Source organism: Mya arenaria, chromosome 4, assembly GCF_026914265.1.
Source record: "Mya arenaria isolate MELC-2E11 chromosome 4, ASM2691426v1".
In the NCBI taxonomy this organism is placed as follows: domain Eukaryota; kingdom Metazoa; phylum Mollusca; class Bivalvia; order Myida; family Myidae; genus Mya; species Mya arenaria.
In genome coordinates this window covers 46,453,520-46,473,460 of record NC_069125.1, presented here as the reverse complement: position 1 = coordinate 46,473,460, position 19,941 = coordinate 46,453,520, and the positions used below count along the sequence as shown (strand labels likewise).

General features: G+C 32.9%; 1 protein-coding gene across 1 annotated transcript; it reads right to left on the bottom strand.

The window, feature by feature from the left end:
* Positions 1-585: 585 nt before the first annotated feature.
* On the bottom strand, positions 586-19,897 carry LOC128231701 (uncharacterized). The gene is made up of 12 exons (XM_052944798.1): positions 19,717-19,897; positions 17,111-17,176; positions 14,721-14,940; positions 14,329-14,441; positions 12,647-12,778; positions 11,124-11,315; positions 9,879-9,949; positions 9,231-9,329; positions 7,228-7,301; positions 6,836-6,990; positions 6,307-6,399; positions 586-5,943 (listed from the first exon to the last, which is right to left on the bottom strand). Exons 1-12 carry the CDS (start codon positions 19,840-19,842, stop codon positions 5,842-5,844), a joined length of 1,443 nt encoding a protein of 480 aa, XP_052800758.1. The 5' UTR covers positions 19,843-19,897; the 3' UTR covers positions 586-5,841.
* Between the last annotated feature and the right edge of the window lie 44 nt (positions 19,898-19,941).

Genomic DNA, 19,941 nt, shown 5'->3' with positions numbered 1-19,941 from the left:
AATGCTCAACTGATGTTGTTTTTTTGGTCTAAAAAGGGTATAACTCAACAATAATTGTTGCCTCTGTAATAGACCTTCTTAAATATGTGAGTATTGACATTTGCAACATATTGACCAAGTTCCATTTGAAACCTTTAATGGCCAAGGTGACAAAGGCATCAAGGTCATACAATACCTCAACTTTCTTCTTCATAAAACAGACAAGCTAAGAACAACTGCAGCCAATTGAAAAAAAACCTTGAAACTTTGTCCACACGTAATCTTTCGTCGAGTTTGTACATTTAAATAATATGATTGGTTAATAGTACTTTTTATGTATTTTTTGGAAAAATATATTGACATCTGAAATCTGTTACAGTCATATTGTTCAATTATTTTGAAAGTGTTTTAGTAAAATGGACTTATGTTGTTTACCGGGTAATCAATAAACATTTTGGTTAACATTGACCAAACAAAAGGATTTAACCAACTTTAAACAAATGGCAGCTGACGTATTAAAAAAATACTTTTGAATCTTAATAATGTATACACATTTTTAAAACTGTAGATTCAGCATGAATATAAGACATTTATATAACAAAGAAATAGGTTTGATATTTTATTGTTAATAATTAATTCACATTCTAAGACTAACAATTAGACAACAGGCCTGCTATTGTCAATATGTCGATGATGTACCAGTGATAGAGAATTACATCATTTGTTAAAAAGAAAGAAATTTCTATTTCATGCAACTTATATCATGGAAATGGGAATAATACAAATACTTAGTTCACCATATACCAAGTTAACCATTTAAAAACCTTACCTTTTTTATAACAATCTGAACAACTAAGCAATTTCCATAAATGGAAAAAGCTCATTTTATGTGCAATTAAAGCAATATTTGGATTCAAATATAGGATTAGATCAAGAAAACATGAGCACACATTGTCCAACATTGGTCAATATCACATGGCATTAGTTGCACGACATTGTACAATACCACATTGCATTAGTTGCACGACATTGTACAATACCACATTGCATTAGTTGCACGACATTGTACAATACCACATGGCATTAGTTGCACGACATTGTACAATACCACATGGCATTTGTTGCACGACATTGTACAATACCACATGGCATTAGTTGCACGACATTGTACAATATCACATGGCATTAGTTGCACGACATTGTACAATACCACATGGCATTAGTTGCACGACATTGTACAATACCACATGGCATTAGTTGCACGACATTGTACAATACCACATGGCATTAGTTGCACGACATTGTACAATACCACATGGCATTAGTTGCACGACATTGGTCAATATCACATGGCGTTAGTTGCACGACATTGTACAATACCACATGGCGTTAGTTGTGCTACATTGAACAATACCTCATGGCTTTAGTTGTGCTACATTGTACATTTATAAGCAGACTGCAAACAAGTGGATAATTTTCAATGTTTTTATGTGACAAAAAAATAAAGAATGGAAGATGTTTTGTGAAGAATATAAGCAAATCTATCTGATTGTAGCCATCTATTATCATTAAAGGGTTTGACTAAGCAACTAGAAGATCAAATTCAAATTGTTCACAAAAAAACAAATGAATCTAGAATATTCTAAGATGTGATTGTTTCCCTGCCAACGTTAAGCATCAAAGCACAAAAGTGCTATTCTTAAAGAATACATACATAAAAACAACAATTGACAAAAAGTTAAATTTTACTGTCACAGACATTGGGCCAATTGCTCAGAACTTTCATCAAGTCAATAGCATAGTTTATGTCATTGTGTTTAACTAGTTCACTTCAAACTATGTTGTTAACTTAAAACAGCGTTGTTAACTTAGAACAATGTTGTTAATTTAAAACAACGTTCTTGACCTGAAACAACATTGTTAACTTAAAACAACATTGTCAAGGTAAAAAAAGTTCTGAACAATCGACCAAATGATAAACAAGAGGGCTAATATGGCCCTACAATATTTCAGCCTGTACATGTATTACATCGGCAGCCATTCTGATTATTTACCGGTAATATACAATAGTGAATTGGTGGCTGGTCGAAAAATGTTGAATAGAAACCTAAGCATTGCTAAAACAAAATGTAGACAGATATATGCTTTAAATCAATGAAAGCAATTACTTTTTCATAAAAAAATGCCATATACTTTGTACAAAAATTAATGTCAGTTTTATGTTTTTATATACCGTAGATAAGTGTTTCAAACAAAACACAATTTTATCAATATTTCTCCACCATGTACTCAATTCAGTCTGAGATTCATATGATGATAAAAACAGTATATTTACTAGTGTTTAAGCAATCTCCTATGCAGTGATTTCCCTTAAGAAGCAGAAAGATCTTGGTGGAGGTAATATGGGAAATGTTTTAGATGATTGAGGTGATTCAAAATCAGATAATGTCATAAAACTAGTAACCCTAACCCTAAAGTATTCCAAAATTGAATCCCCTCAAAACTTGATTTTGTTTCCCATATAACATTTACAATAGACCTTCTCTGCCACCACATACAATAAACAGCTGGATTTCAGTTATTCACTTTTTCAGGAATTTTATTTGATCATATTGTCATATTGTATTGCTTAAATCTTATCAAAAAATGACAAAATTCCATTCGGCTTCAATTGATTCTGTTCTTAAGAAGTTTAGGAAGATGTTTATGCCAGAGACCTTCAAAATATATTTTGTCAGAAACTGTGTGCCAATCCAATGAGAGCAAACACTATTATGACGTAGCGAGATTTATAATTGAGCATTTTACTTTCGGAAAAGAAAGCAAACAAAAATAAAATAAATTCTGATGAAAATCGGGATAACATTTTGAAATTTCACCAAAATAAACATACATATTACACAAACAGTATTCACTCAAAATTGTCAACAACAACACTGCATGGCAAGGACGAATGCAAAGTCATACATTGTTACAATGGATTTCTAAAGTGGGTATGTTATTTGTTTCACATACTGAAGAACCAGGCAGATATGATATGGTATGTAAATTTACAAAGCAATCTATAACACACTTTCGGTTACATTTTTCTTCAATATGCATAGGGAAGAAGTCCATAAATGAAAATTCAATTGAACTTGGCTAAGAGGCTAAAATCAAAATCTTAAAACACTTGGTTTGAGTATGAGGGATTTAGGCCAAGAGCAGGATTAAGCGACCTAAGAGCCCTGTTGAAATAAAAATTCAACCCATTTATATGCAATTCAAGTATCTTTAATTCAGGCCATAACAAACTTCACAAATGTACATTTGTTTGAAAGCTGGTAATCTTGATAATTTCTGAAATTGATTATCCCTTGACTAAATAGTTTTGTTAATTCTTAATGGTTAGTGTTAGATAACGTTTGAATGGTAAATAAATAAAATTTTGTTAAAAAAATAAAATTTATCTTAAACCATTTCAGTTGGTCAATATGTGGAACAGATGAAAACAGTATCACAGTAGTTGTGGAAGAACATACAGCGCATGGGTGCGCTTGGAAAAAACACCCTTATGTAACCACATAATATACAGCACCTCAATTTCATGGATAGGGATTTATTATGTTGTTTAACTTATTGCCCAATCACCTCGACTATTGGAATAAAATCATATATATATTTTTACACCAAATTGCATAATATGTATAATACACAAATACATGTATTGATAGGAACTTAAAATAATGAAAGATATTAATGTTAATCATACTTAACAACAAACAAATATTGCAATACATCATAAGCTAAGCTAAATGTATATGTTGTTTTACATGAGATATACTGCTATTATTCAAACATTGCTTCATGTGTATGAAAATATTCTATCAAGACTTTCATCATAATTCAAATGATTAATCCAATAGGGAAGGCCTAATACATCAAGCCATGTAAGCAGGAAGAATTATCATGCTAACTGTAACATTAGAATGTATTTGAGCACCAGTGATGTTTATGTAACATTGATCTAATGTACAATGAAAAAAAGACAAAGAAAGAATTCTTAACAAAGTGCTGCTTAACAGAGGCATTTTTGAACTTTCATTAAAATCAAAACAACGAAAAATAAATAAAAAATTTGAAGAAAAAAAGGATACTCAAATTAGACAGAGAATTACTGGTAAACAGAGCCAATCAAGTGGCTGGATGGTATGACATGTCCATATTAATTTGCATGGGAGGTGTGAGGATTGGATTACGACTACTAATCTCTAAACACATTCAAACATACAAACATTGTAAATATCTATTTACATATCACAGCACAACAGAGTACTTCAATAAAACGGAACTGATAATGAGTCACTTAATATCAGATCTGTAATGGACGCCTCACACAAGGTTTTCAAAAACAATTACAATAACTCTAAAACAACATAGTTTTGTATGCATGTTACATATAATCTTTTATACATTTCAATTATCACCCTGTCTCAAAATTCATTGAATTATATTTTCCTTAATAGCTTAATTAGGCCACAATTAAAACATACTTTGTTGGACCTTACCAGACCTACTCACAAAAATACAGAAGACTGAAAAGTATTTTTAGCCCCGAAAGTATTTTAGCCCCTCCAGTGGTCATCTTTTTTGTTCTTGTTTCTTTTATACAGCAAAAAGGGGTTATAAAGTAAAAAACAAAACAGAAATGTACCTACCTACCTACAGATCGGCTAGTCTTACAAAGCATTTTTTTAATTGTGGCCTTATAAAAATGATATTAACATCTAAATGACAAGGCTGGTCATGCTTATCAAAGGTATGTCTTCTGTCATGCTTTGTCCACAATATAACAATGGCAGGGTTGTCACAAGGCACAGACATCACATGATATGCACATGTTAAACCAGGGTTCGAATTTAGCACTCGCACACTCGCAAAATTGAAAGATGCGAGTTGAATTTAAAGACAATCGCAAAAATTTGCGAGTTCAAAATTTGCAGAATATATGCAATCCTTGAAATAGATATCAACATAATCGGTGATCATTTCCTGCACAGTAGATATAAAACTAATTTCAGAAATACCTACTTTCATTTTCCGATAATCACACAGAAATTGACGTAGATTAACGTTATGCGCACAGGCAGGTACTTGTTACTATGTGGCAGGTACTCGTTACTATGTATTTTTGTAGACTGGTCTCTCGTTTCCATTTTTTAACGGCAGTATTTAGTGATTATCGTATCGAGACACAGTCTGTATAATGGTGACAAGCAAAAAGATAAGCTTTTTAAGCGTGTTGATTTTAAAATCGCCGACGGCAGATGGCAATAATCAATCAGTTAAAAAAAAAAAGAAATCAAAAAGAAATAATCCGACCGTTAAAACTGTTTCGATGTGGAAGAGAGCGTTGAACATCAAATTGACCCTCAACACAGATGACGAAAGGAACGTTTTCAAAATATTTTGCACAGACCAAAACTGGCCTGATCAGACTTCCTCAGTACGTACAGTCAGCGTTACATATATGATGATATCGTTTAATGTACAATAACATGATAATTCATTAAAAAAAATACACTATACCAAACAATATATTTTTCCTAGCACAAAGGTTTGCTTTAAAAAAATGCAAGCGAGTGTCTGGTTTTGCGAGTTGAAAATATAAGCACTCGCAAAAATTTGCGAGTATCAAAAAAAGTTAAATTCGAACCCTGAAAACATGACATGCACATATCATGGCACTAATGTTACACATCAGGAAAGACAGATGTCGTATGAAAGACGTGTCACATGGCCCTGCACTTGTCAGTTTCGTGAGATGGCAACGTTTTCACCAAATAAGCTTGTATTATGGCATTGTTTCTACATGACAAGAAGTCACATGGCCCCGCTCCTGCTATACTGATGGTTGACTTCTACTCCGCCCCAGGACAGTAGTTGTTTGTCCGGATTCTCCTCCCAGTTAACATCCCTGTGCAGCTGAATGCAGAAAACATGATACTGTGACACAGTCTTTCCAACAAATAGTCTACTCTTGGGCGTAAGACAATTGTCAAATTTACTGGGGCTTTGTCTCAGGATCACTAACAGGGTGAAGCCCTGTTAATATCTACGGTATTATGTCCAGACTTAATAAAAAGTTGTTCATAAATGCATTTTGAGAATGTTTGTGTTTCAAAACAAATGCGTTCATGTTTCTTTGCAAACAAAACCTGCAATCATTTATCAATTATTCTAAACTGCTGTTAGTATCACTAATAATGGCACTATTTAGAAGTCAAACAATGTACATTTGAAATAACAGTACACTTCAACCATGATGACCCCCCCCCCCCCACTGACCTTGCGTGAGCGTTGTTTCTCCACCTCCTTGCGTTCCCACTGCTTCTGTTTCTGTTGCAGTTGTAGGCTCTCCACACGACCACAGCCCCACATCTGAAATACAGTAAAGTTCGATAATCACCTACATGCTCATATAATCTACCCAGTATCATCACATATGAAACATAACAGGGGGTTGAAAACGGGATATAAAATGTTCATAAACAATACAAACAAGTGTCAATGTTAGTGCCAAGGTTTTAATTGACACTGGTAAATTCTGCCAATTTGGAATTATCGCTTATGCTTTTCCGTTGCTATTTTTTCAATAGAAATTGGGGAAATTTCAACAATTATTAAAGATAACAGTTATAGATCTGACTATGTTCCTATGGAGACATTTTAACATCTTAATCTTGTTTCTTTTGAATATCATACACCATTTTTAAGCTTTAACTAAGGTTCACGTTCTTTCATAACACACTTTGAGCCATAACTTGACAATAAATCAACATATTTTCATCCAAAAACATACAAGCTAATAACTTACTTCCACATGATGGAGCTGACATTGAACTCCATAATGTTTTGCCATATCAAAGTCCAGTGGTATTGACAAGACTTCCAATCTCCCTGATTGTCCAAAATGAATCCCCTTTGGAATATTACGATCAGTTATGCTCCATTGAACTAATGGTCCTCCAGCTGAAAAAAACACACTATTTTTTTTGTTTGCAAATATGGAATAAGATTACGTTGAAGGAAGCCCTGTAATAAAATTATTAAGTATCATTTTTATTTACATTTCAGTAAATTCAGAAATCCCCACTATTTCACTAACAGTTAATCTAAAAGGAGGAATTAAATCTAACATTATGATATTACATATTTTTAAGACATTTTCTGTTTTTTTTTCAAAGCTGTAGTTGTTGAAATACTTACATTGCACTACTCTATATACTGGAGTTATTTGAATAAGGCGAGTGTCTTCTCTTCCAAACTTAGATGTTCCCTCCCTGCAAGAGACATAACACTTGTCAATAAACATGCTTCTATGGTCCACATGTCATATCAGATTTCAGTCTTTGCATTATTTTTTTATAGCACTATACCATTTTGACTTTTTGCCTTGAATATTAAACCACTAACCCAAACCAAGGTTCTTTTTGATAGAGAAATATTTAAATTATTTGAACTAAAGTAATTACAATACAATTTGATCAAATAAGTGGCATGGTGTGGCTAAAAGTGTACTAACAAGTTATTAGTATTATACACTTTATTTTTGAGTGACTTCCCTTGTTACAAGTCAAATTGTAAACAAACACACATTTCATTATAAACAAACACCCATTTCATTACAAGTACAAGCTGCCTTACCTTGAAGCACAGTTTGATTTTAATCAGGCAGTTTTGACAAATGAAATGTTTTCATTTCCAATTACAAATATGCAACAAAATATGTTGCAAAATGAAAGAATAAGCAAGAAACCAAAAGCATACACGCCATATTTCCAGGGACTATCCGAGAGTATTTTGACATTTTATTTTTTTTAATTCCAGGGGAATTTGACACAAGACTTGGGAATTATCATCAATTAACATCAGTTTCAAGCAAGCATCATTTTACCTTATTCTACATATTTGATACTTATAAAAGCATTTTAAAATATTTCTATATAAATCACATATACTTTTAAGAGGCACTGCATATACAAATATGATGCACTTGCTGAACTTAATATTTCATAGAAAAATACATTTAAGAGACAATTTAATGAGCTTACCTTCCTTTAAGGTCAATTCAAAAAACTGCTTACTATCAGAAAAGCCGACATTCAGACAAATAGAATGAATGGTACAAACATTATCAAGTGATCATTTCTACCATTTCCAAAATAGTCAGATATACTTGTCTTTGATCCTTTTAATAAGAAATAAATTTATCACTTTTTTGATAAACATGTTGGCATTGATAAAAAAATCATTGTAATTAGCAAAGTCATTTTTTCCATAAAGTGTTGTTTGTTTACTTTCAGTTTCACTTTGGGGTTTTTGCCCTTCAATGTTTGTACCTAAATAAATATATCGGTAAAGCATGAAAAAGCAAATACCTTGTCTATAAGTGATTTAATCCGTACCAAATCATTTACTGTCACCTTTATAGTATCTTTATTAATTATCTGGTTTTAAACTGACGTAAGCCTGAAGAACTGTTATTCTGTTATATGATCTCTTATTTAATATTATTGACTTATTCTAGTTATTGTGCAAATGTCAAAAGTATTGATATGTTTCTCTTAAAAAATGGCCACATTGTTAATATAATGTTTTTATAGTTTTATAATGATGTCATAATGTGTAACAACTTGATCCTTGATTAGGGTGTTATTGTTATTTTAATAGTTCAACTGATGAAAGCAACCTTTCATCTGATCAGTCTTATTGACACTTGTTCTTACCAATATCGAAAAGGCACAATCAAAACAACCAATGTGCCTTGCTAGTTTCTACACTCTAGTAATCGATAATCCAATTAAGCTTCAGGGTAGATAGAGCATTACCATAAACACCCTGATAAAATGTTAATCAACCCTTTAATGAAGTTTGCGTAAATGAAGAACGTTGCTCTTTTTTTAAAGTCATGGGGATATTTGTCCCTGCTTGGAGACCAGGGGATGGATAAAAGTTCTTTGGAATTTTTCCCCCGACAGGGTATATGTCATGCATGCAAAACAATATTTGACCCATAAATTTTTTTGAGCTGTTGACTGCTTTTGAAATACTTGTCAATATACCGGTAGATGTGTAAAACTACGTGTAGACCGGTGATTTATATTGGAACTTATGTACGGTAATAATACAACTTATAACCTCTTAAATGCACACTCATACAATTAAAATGTAGAAACATGCAACATGCCACAGTGTAAACACACTCATACCTCCAGGGAACATCCTCTGCTATACAGTATATATTTCTCCCCTCAAACGATACCAGGGTTATTGTGGGATCATTGTACGAGGTCACATGATGACTAAATCTGAAATGTTACAACACAAAAATAATACATGTATTTGAAAGTGGAAAAGGATTTTATTTGTACAAAACAAAAATGAAAACTCTCCAAAAGGAAACCACAATAAAGTGTTTTTTTCTAAATGTTATTGAAGTACTTAATACTAAGTCTTAAGTCTAAGTCTTGCTATAATGTCACTGAAGTTGCATGCTTTGTATTGTTAATAACTCAGGCTTTTGTCTAGGCATTTTGAGATCAAAAACATAATAGAGAAGTTACAAAAAGCTTTAGAAGACTTATCACAAAAATCCTTGAATTGGGAGTGAAAATTCTTTAAGTTACTTGTCAACATTGGTAAATCTGCATTATTTAAAGTATATCTGACCCATTAGATAAGTATATCTGACCCATTAGATAATGTATAAAAGGCCTGTTCCATACAGATGCACTTACACAGTTATTCTTAGTAAACGTGAGTTGCTTATCTATTGCTGCATCTTTAACATTTCTAAGGATCAGGTACTAAAATCATTATAGGATATAATATATAGGATAATTACAATATTATGTTACCTGTTCATTGAAAGCCCATGTTCATCACTGTCATAAAGATTCACCCAGCTCTGACAACGACTAAGTCGAGCCTAAAAAAACCATAAAATATTACAAAAGCTTTATAATCAATTTCAACAGCCATAATGTAAAATTGTACAATGGGATGTGAAATAAATTCATGTTCTGTATAAATCAGTTACCAATGTGACTACAGCAGAAAATATTTCAATAGTCGGTATACACTCATTTAAGTACGCATAATCAGACCTTAATATAGGCAAATTGTTGACATGCATTGTGGATTTTATATATATGTAGCAGAGCTTGCTAAATTCATTTTTGTTGCCAAGCACTTTTGTAAGATTTCTGGCTTGTTTGTCCAGATGTCTTTTCTGATAACTGCATGTGATATATGAATTTAATAAATGATTAAGGAAATTTGATATCAGTCATTTCCAATAAAGGGCAGACAAACTCAAAGTTTGTCGACAAAAAACACTGATATGAAATTTTCTACAAAATATGATAAATGTAAAAACATAATACATAACTATATGGGTTAGTGCCACTGGGGCCCAAGCGATATTAGGCTTAATAGAAGTCTGGTACCTGAAGCACTGCAGCCATTTTCAATCAAGATCTAAGGCTATCTTAGACAGTTCTTGTCATACATCCATATTAACTTGGAGCCATAATTTTGTTTATTTGCAACAAATTTCTGTTAATTGATCTTTAGCCAATATTTAAAATGAAAACAAAGTTTAGGAAATAATACAATCGATATCTATGATGTTTATATAGATTTAATCATTTAAGATACCCGTACTGCATTCTTACTCCCAAATAATATTTACCACAATTAATATTGTTTAAATATTCCAAAAAGGATGAATAAATGTCAAAAACAATGGTTCTTGTGAATGATACCTAGTTTAATTTGAAAGAGATGAGCATAAAACACAGTATTTCCACCTCATGAGACTAAAGTAGAACACAATAAATCTTTAAGCATTCACCAATCATTTAATATTTTTGCGCTTTCTGCTATTAAATACACGGTTACAATCTTGTTATCAGTTAATAATATTTTCCATAAATGCATAATTTAGTAAGTAGTTAAAGGTTAATCAGTCGAAATTGATGTTTGTTATACATGTGTATGTATTGATTTTGAATAAGAGTGTCACTTTCAGTTATGTCTAAGATCCTTTAATGAAAGAAACTCTGGCATTCACCAACAAAAATAACTTAAAAAAATCTAACCAGTTTCATTAGAAATTGAAAAGATGTGAGTAGTGGGTTCTTGGTGCCAGCCTGAGCAGCCGGGTCCGTGTCCTTCTCCTCTGTGTGTGTGAACATGTGGGGCAGAGAGCCAGTCAACATCCATACCATACCCATCGTCATACAGTGTTGACCCTCTGTAAACCGTTCCAACATTGGCACTCGCGAGACCTCCTGGTTTCCAAAAAGAAAAACATTGGTTCATTAAATCTAGTTTATTTGGAAATATGGCTTTGTGGGTAAATGTATGGCAGGGAGGCAGACAACATCCATACTATTTCAAGCGTCCAACATTGATGAGCTCTGTAAACTGGTCCAGCACAAGAACTCCGGAAACCTATTGGTAGTCCAGTAGTTCAACACTCATATTTGTTTTAGTTTATACAGTATTGGACAATTTTGCTTTGTGTTTCTACGGCAGGGAGGCGGACAACACTGTTCAACATTGTAAAGTTGGGCTTCCACTCTGTAAACTTTTAAGCATTCACAATCTTGCAACCTCAAATGTGAGAAAAGTTATACCACAGGATTTTTAAGTTGGTTGTTTTTCAAAAACAAAATCAAAATACTCCCCCAATGCTTGTCTAATTCTGTTCCATGACATTAGACATTGGTAAACATGGAGTGTATTGTGGGTGTTTTGTCTATGAGATGAATATTTTACCCAATGCTCATGAAAATGGGTTTTAAAGATATGGACCAGACACAAAATCTTTGGCTTGAAACATTGACCTTGGACTGTGACTTTGACCTTGAACTGGCGCGCCTGTAACATGGTCTTGATGTGGTGAACATTTGACCAGAGTTTCATTCAAATCCTTCAAGGGGTTAAGGAGATACAGAACGAAGATGAAATGGTGCCAAATGAACAGACATCTGGGTTTGGAAAAATTAAGTTTTGTATACAGGGATTCATTAATATAATTATAAAATATGTCAGTGCAATTTATTAGAACTTAGCCTTAAAGGGATAAAGCTTGACACAGTGCCGTTTTTTTGCTAAGAATGTGGAGTAAATCTATTTCAAAATCTAGAGACCATGTTATAGTATGTCAATTGAAATACATTTAAAAACCGTTAATCGAAAGTCATCAGGACCCAAATTAAAACTTCGGGTCATAAAGATAGTTCATTTTAACCATTATAAGAAAATTCTTTGAAAAAGACAGCGGTCTAGATCTTTATCTGACATCGATGTTTGTTACATACGTCTGCTCAATGTCATTCTTAACAAGCGCTTAATGTGCTTCATTATCAACTCAAACCGATGCCCGTGTGCTATCATGTGAAAACTATGAGGTGTGAACCACTGAATCAGGACTGTAATTTTCGAAATAGCTATAATTTAGAAATCTGAGCATTGATGGAAATTTTGTTCAAGCAAAGAAAAAATAAAATCAAGACCGAACTATTTGACATATTGATAATTTCAGATAATAGGTGTTTGGATTAACACTGTTTAAATGTAATCTTTTAATTATTTTTTCAACGATCAAAACAATTACCAGTTCTTCAGGCATCTTTGATCCAGTTAGGATAGTGTATACCCAGTTGTGGACGCCAGCAACCATATGAGGGCAGTTGGATTCCATCCACCGCTCCATCTCTGAAAACTTGATCTCTGACTTCATCCCAAACTGAAACAAGCAATAGGTCAATCAGTAAAAGTGTACTATACATGTTTTCTATGAAATGCTTTTGAATTAATCATAATGTTAAAGCCTGTTGAACAATTTGACTAATTTGGGAAAATATGTAATAATTTTATGTATTATTAATATGTCAAGATGATAAATACAACAGAAACAGAGATGTTTGTCAAACATCATAACCCCTGTAGCCAATTTGTTTTAAGAAGAAATGCTTAGTTATTGTGCAGACAGAGTATTCTCAAGACTATTTACCTTTCACCTACTGACCTACTAGTCAAGGGCAACCCACCACTTATGTTTCACAGCCCTATATCGAGTTTGTATGCAGACAAAGTTTTGTAAGATTGCTGTTTGTGATATAAACCCTTGGATCTACTGATGTCGAAAACAATAGGTTATGTACAGGTTGAGGACAACCTACCACTGAAGTTTCATGGCCCCATGTCAATCTATTCTTCAGTTATTGTGCTGACAAAGTTTTCATAATAAAGACTGACGCAATGATCCATAACGCATACAAGGACATCTAATGGTCATGAGCAACCTTCCACCGAAGTTACTGGCCCTGGGTCAAACTAATCCAGTGTTATTGTATGGATAAGACACAACAAACAGATAGACAGACCAACAGACTGAATGACCAACCTACAACCTGGTAACCAACACCCCCTTTTTCCAAAGGGATCAAAAAAACTTCATACATCATTTCAAAAATACTCTTCATGTCATTATACTACACAGATGTCTTTTAACTAGGGATGCAAACGAATGGCAAAATTGATATTCGAATATTCGGTAATTCTTTCGAACGAATATTCGAATATTCGATCACCGATATACATATTTTGGAAGATGTAGAAAACTACTATTATTATTCGCTTAAGTAATAGCCCGGGCAATTTTACCCTACTTTGTCGCGCGGTGGACCCTGATTTCCCCTAAATGAGCCTTTGAAATTCGATATTTTCAGGAATAAAAAAAACCAGTACATTAAAAACAGACAAACAACAAAATCAAATAATTTCAATTCCACTGCCTTTATATTTGTAAACAATGTGAAATAAGATGCATTCCTAGTCAAATAGCTTTTTGCGCCAATGGAGGGACAAGCGGCCTGGTTCTGAGATTGACCTCTAAATTATGTTGTACAGCTTAATTTCCAGCCAAGACAAAACATTAGTGTTAAAGCCGATTCCTAGTCAGACATTGTAACAGTAGGGGGACTTTTTACAGTACCGACGATATGTCCCTAAATGACATATGACACGTGTTTAGTGTATTGTCATCACATTCACACCTCTGGCATTAGGGGCCAGTCGTTGTAAAAACAAAACAAACGAACTTTATAAACAACAACAGTGTTGTAGGCAAAAGGTTTTTTTATTCTCTTTATTGAGAATTAGCATTATTACTCTTTTTTTCGAATATTCGAATACCGATGTTGACATTCGAATACCAAACGTTTGATCGAATATTCGAATATTCGAATATTCGTTTGCATCCCTACTTTTAACATTTAACAGGATTAAACCTACCATGCTCTCAAGAACGGCATTGAACACCTGTTCATCCTTTTCATTCTTTGCATATGGAACCATTGATGAAGACAATGTCAATGCATAGGCTATGTGTATCATGCGCAAGGCACCTGCAAATAAAATAATACATCATTCAAGGCAGTCAACAAAATTAAACTTTCTGATGAACAAGCATGAACATTTACATTACACATCTGAATTCAAGATTATACCAAGTCCTGCTATGTAAAATTACCAGATTTTGAACACGGATATATTTAACCAATGTAAAGGAACAATACAGATGTGAGATACTTAAATTATTCATATGTTTTACATAAATTTAGAATAGAACTTCAGATAAATCAAAGTCAACATTATATACTCAATAGTTTGTGATCACCACACACCTTCCTTGTCCAGCTGTTCCTTTCCCTGCGAGAAGAGTTTGAAGTAGTATTTGTGTTGATCTGTCTCATTAAAAAGCTTGAGCACTTCCTTTCCTGCCTTGACAAACTGTTCACAGGTGATTCTGCCGCGCACTTTGTCCCCATGGTGATGGTGGCCATTTGTGACCATCTGCTCATACAGCAGCTTACCAAATAGTTGCAGGGGCCCATGGAACACATTCTGTAAAAGTATTTGTTATGGGATAGTTACATGAAAAATGTGATCTTGTTGTTTTTAGAGAGATTTGCATTCCTGCTATAACTAAAGAAAACAGTGTACTTGTGTTATACTGCATATAAGCAAATATACATATACAGACATCGCCAAAACCATCGGTCCGACGGTAAAATCTGACTCGGTCCGACTAAATTTGTGATGGGGTCAGCCCGTCTGACTGACAGTTTTCACGGCCAGATGTAAAAAATAATGAAGATTTAATCTTTATCAATTTTCAAACACCGCTTAAAGGGACTGTACACCAGATTGGCACCAAAAAAAGTTTTTTTCTGTAACGAATCTCAGGACAATTATCTAATAGAATGTGTTACGCTTTGATATCATAATTGTAAAAAAAGTACTAAAATGTAAACAAAAAATTGTGTTGGAGAATGGGTTCGAACCTGTGTCGCCAAAATTGCAGTCCAGCGTCGTATCCATTGAGCTACGACAGCTTACTCTAATTGGGTGACATAATTAAGCTATACACCTACCTTGGTAATATCATGTGATAACACCGACTAGCCAATCACGCATAAGGAATGAATTCTACCTGGTAGACATACCCAGTAATCTTTTTTAATAGAAAAATAGGAAATAACTGCTAAACTTAAATAAATTGTAAACTATGTGGTACTTCAGTTAGTAAGTTTCAATGCATTGTACACATCGATGCCAAGTTTATGTCAGTGTGAACTGTTATTAGTGTTCAAGTTTAACTGGTTAATATCTTAATGCATTTTTATTTCTTGTAATTTAAAATGTAAAATAAGCAACAAAGGCTTTGAAAAAGCAAGTTTTCAAACAAAAATTGTCGGACCTGCAAATTTTCTTTCGGACCGACAAAATATCATAATAATAGCTGTCGGTCCAAATGACCGATACTTTTTCTGAACTTTCATGATGTCTGCATATATATAGTTTTCACTGCTAGATCTATGATCCTAATCGACACACACTTAGTGACACACAAAATATATTTGTAGATTAACATGTATGTCATAGGCAATAATCTGTGTCAATTGATTTAGTTCTTTACCAATAAGGTATCTGGATAAATCAAATAAGAGGACCTCATTTTTTGTATCAGTGATGGTCGATTACAGCTAACTTATAAGCACAGCTACAGATAAGAGTCATTATTGGCATAAAAACGCTTTAAAATGTATAAATAACAAACTGTTTGTATCGGTACAAATTAAATTTTTAGAAGTGTGTGCCATTGCTAAGGGAAATTTATGACTATTTCAGGAAGAACTGTTTTGAACGAAATGGCTGTTGTAGAATCACTTCAACACATTGATTTTCTTTATGAGAGTTGTGTTTTACAATGCAAAGGGAAGTTAGCGTTGTTTTAATTTGGTTATGTTTGAGATCAAGTCTATCATTTATGTAAAATACATGCGCGTTTACACTCCAATGTGCCAGTAGACTTTAAGAATGACCATTACACTTTATTGAATGAAACTTAGGTGTAAAATACACTTTAAGTAATATGCTATCTAAAGAATTCTTGTACTCAAAAAGGGCCACTGATCCTCCTAATTTCTTGTATCAACATGAATATTTCTCCATAATGAAATAATAAATACTGTAAAGAGAAGAAACTATGCTTGTGACCATTATCAATCATGGAAATTGGGACTTTTGTATGAACAAGCCAAAATTCTTATATTATTACATGGCATCAAATTTTTGACAAGGTCCTGCATTTAAAATCCAGAATTTTAGCAAGTCCCTAAAGCATTTTGTACGGCTTGCGGGCTTGAGGTAATTTCAACCACTGCATTATTGGTAATGACTCTGAATTGCTTTCATTTCACAGACTGTAAGTTACTATTTTTTCGCCAATTTTTATGTTTTATAATAAGAGAAAATCAAGCTGATGCCAATGCTTGTCGGTTTTTGTTTTTGCAGTTGAAGACAAATTACTCAACAATTATCAAAGCCAGATTTATGGGTCTTGCTTCTTATGTGTATCTTATCTCTGACAACACATGCAATAAGTGTTTATATTTATGGCTAAGGTTAATTGTATTCGGAGCCCAAGTAAAAACCACACCAAGACCATCACAATACCTCTAGTTATTCTCTTTAAAAACTAAACAAGGTAATAAAAGCAACTACTGTTTACCTCAAACGTTGCCCTTGTGATCTCCCCAGGATGACCATTGTCGTCTTCTGCAGTCAGTTCAAGCTTCTGTGTAAAAAAAAGAGTAAAATATTAAAAGAAGTGCAGTCATAATGAAACTTTCAAACTTTCATTTGTCACACCCCTAGTGAGAATGAATACATTTGCTGAAGGGACAGCAGAGTCAGTGTGTGTATACCACATGATAAATTGCATCATAAATGCTACGTTGGAAGGCAATATTTTGATTTGAAAAAAGACTTTAAACAAAATAACTTCAAAATTTCTTCACCATTTTAAATGAAACAGAGTGCAGTCTAAAACACTTCGACATTTTTTTCACAATACGTCAAAGTTCGGTAATAAAGCAAATGCGGGGCTCTTTAAGCGGCATAGACTGCCCTTTGTTTTATTTAAAATGGTGTTGTAAAAGAAAAGTTATCTTTGATTTAAGTCATCATTTTAAGCAAAATGTTGCCTTCTTACGTAGCATATACGACATCATTTATCACATGGTATACACACACACTGAGAGTTGATGAAATGGAGAGATACTTGAGAGAAGATCAGGAATCAAAACCCAAGCTCTTTCCAAATAAACTCCTTGGGTAAAGCACAAATACTCTGGAGACAATATACCACAATAGAACATTTTAAGATCTTATGATCAAGGATAACCAATGTATAGTAGGAAAAACAATGGAGTCTTAAGAAGATCCTGGTATCACTTAGATCCCTTCATTTTTAAGGGACATATATGATTATGTATACACATGTCTGCAATTTTGAAGAACATTTCAATGTGATATGTTGTAACATGATAATAAATTCATCAAATATTCACACATAAAAGAAAATAACAAGTATCTAATCATATAGTCACAATATAGCAGTTGGCAGGTCAAAATATTGGAATAGACAATTGGAAAAAAATAAAGATAAATAAATAATAATCATAGGTTCCATTTTGCAGACAAAAGCATCTTACAGTCTTATATATTTTGTATACTGCCACATAATAGTACTTAATAGCTGGAGTGAACAGATTTAATGCACTTAACATTACTTATCACTCACTTCCAAATAAAATGAAGAACTGTGACTTTTTTAAAGAAATAATTTTATTGACTGCCTTTTTAATAGGGAAAATAAGGGTGTTTTTCTGACTGGATATTGGCCTGAAACACAAAGAAAGATATCATCCGAATGTCAAAAAATTTGAAGAGGAATTTACAAGAGTAAATTTAAGACAAAGGGAAATTTGGTTAGTGCCAGAAAAAATAATTAATTTGGGGGGAAATGGCAGCAAGGGGAAACAGCCGAAATTCAGCAGTAAAATTAAACAAAAAGAAAATGACATTTGAAATAACATGTTTCTCCATATATATAGAATAAGATATATATATATATATATATATATATATATATATATATATATATATATATATATATATATATGGAAAATTGTAAAACACTAGAATACCATGTTTTATAAAAGATAACAGTAAATTTAAAGATGCACTCTTACTCCCAGATAAGATTTACCACAGTTAATAATAATATTGTTTTAATATTCAAAAAAGGATGAATAAATGTCGAAAACGATGGTTCTTATGAAGCATACCGATTTTTACTTAAAAGAAATGAGCATAAAACACGGTATTTTTACCTTATGAAACTGTATTAGACCACAGTAAATATTTTAGCGTTTACCATTCATTTAATATTTTTTGCGCTTTCTTCTATTAAATACACGGTAACAATCTAGTTATCAGTAATTAATGTTTTCCATAAAAGCATTATTTAGTAAGTAGTCAAAGGTTTTTCAGTCAAAAGTGATGTTTGTTATACTGCACATGTGTACGTATTGATTTTGAATAAGAGTGTCACTTTAATTCAAACAATGAAGATTATAACTTGTAAATAAATCAGAAGGTAAAAGACATTTATGTACAAAAAAGAATCCATGTCAATTATGAAATCAGCTATCAAATGTAAGTTTCTTAAACAATTAGAAAAGTCATTTGAATTGCGATTCAGACATAAACATGTAATGATAATCGTTCAGTGTATGGATATTATATGATTATAATGTTATACTTGTAGTAAATTAGAATAATGGCTTTTGTTAAACACTAAAAACACTTCAAACAGTATAAAAATTTAAATGTTTTAAGTATTTACAATATTTACGGGAAATATTGTGTAAATTTTATTGGTTTATACTTAAAAGCAGTGCATTTAAACATGGAAATAATCAAAGGAGACATTAACGGAATATTAAGACAGGATGCTTTTCTGAAGCCGTATCATGTCTTGTGTGGTGAATAAATGTACATCCTTCTTCACCACTACGTGGTCTCGCCAGATTCACCATCACTGTGATTACAGACCAAACTCGATGTCATAATCATACAGTCTTTACAGGTCATCCGAAAAGCGTTATCTCTTTTTTCCAAAGAATATGCCCCATTATGCAGCATGATACACTGATTTTATATCATGATGCGTTATAGAGAATCACACCCATTCCTTTTTAAGTACAATTATTGTAACCATTATTACTAGGAACGTTTTGCTGGATAGCTTTTAATAACGTCACCGTTTACCTGAAACAGTCTTTCTAGCGCTGGAACATGGGCTGATGTGATTTGTTTTGCACTGGACCTTCGTCGAACGGAAAAATCTGGCTTTTCCACACTTTCATTTGGATGATGTGAATGACTGTTCCCCATTCTACACTTGTAAGCCAACAATGTCAGCTGACTCGTGTTGACAGTCGACCGGAAGTTCCTGTCTGTTTAGTTCTCATCATGTAGGCGATTGTTTTTTTT

Bases quoted from the DNA above. Each gene is read 5' to 3' on its own strand.
- LOC128231701 (XM_052944798.1), bottom strand. From the start codon at position 19,842: ATGGGGAACAGTCATTCACATCATCCAAATGAAAGTGTGGAAAAGCCA. The intron at 14,442-14,720 runs GTGTGTGGTGAT...TTTTATTTGCAG, and splicing joins GGAACAGCTGGACAAGGAAG to GTGCCTTGCGCATGATACAC. The intron at 9,330-9,878 runs GTAACATAATAT...GTAACATTTCAG, and splicing joins CATGGGCTTTCAATGAACAG to ATTTAGTCATCATGTGACCT.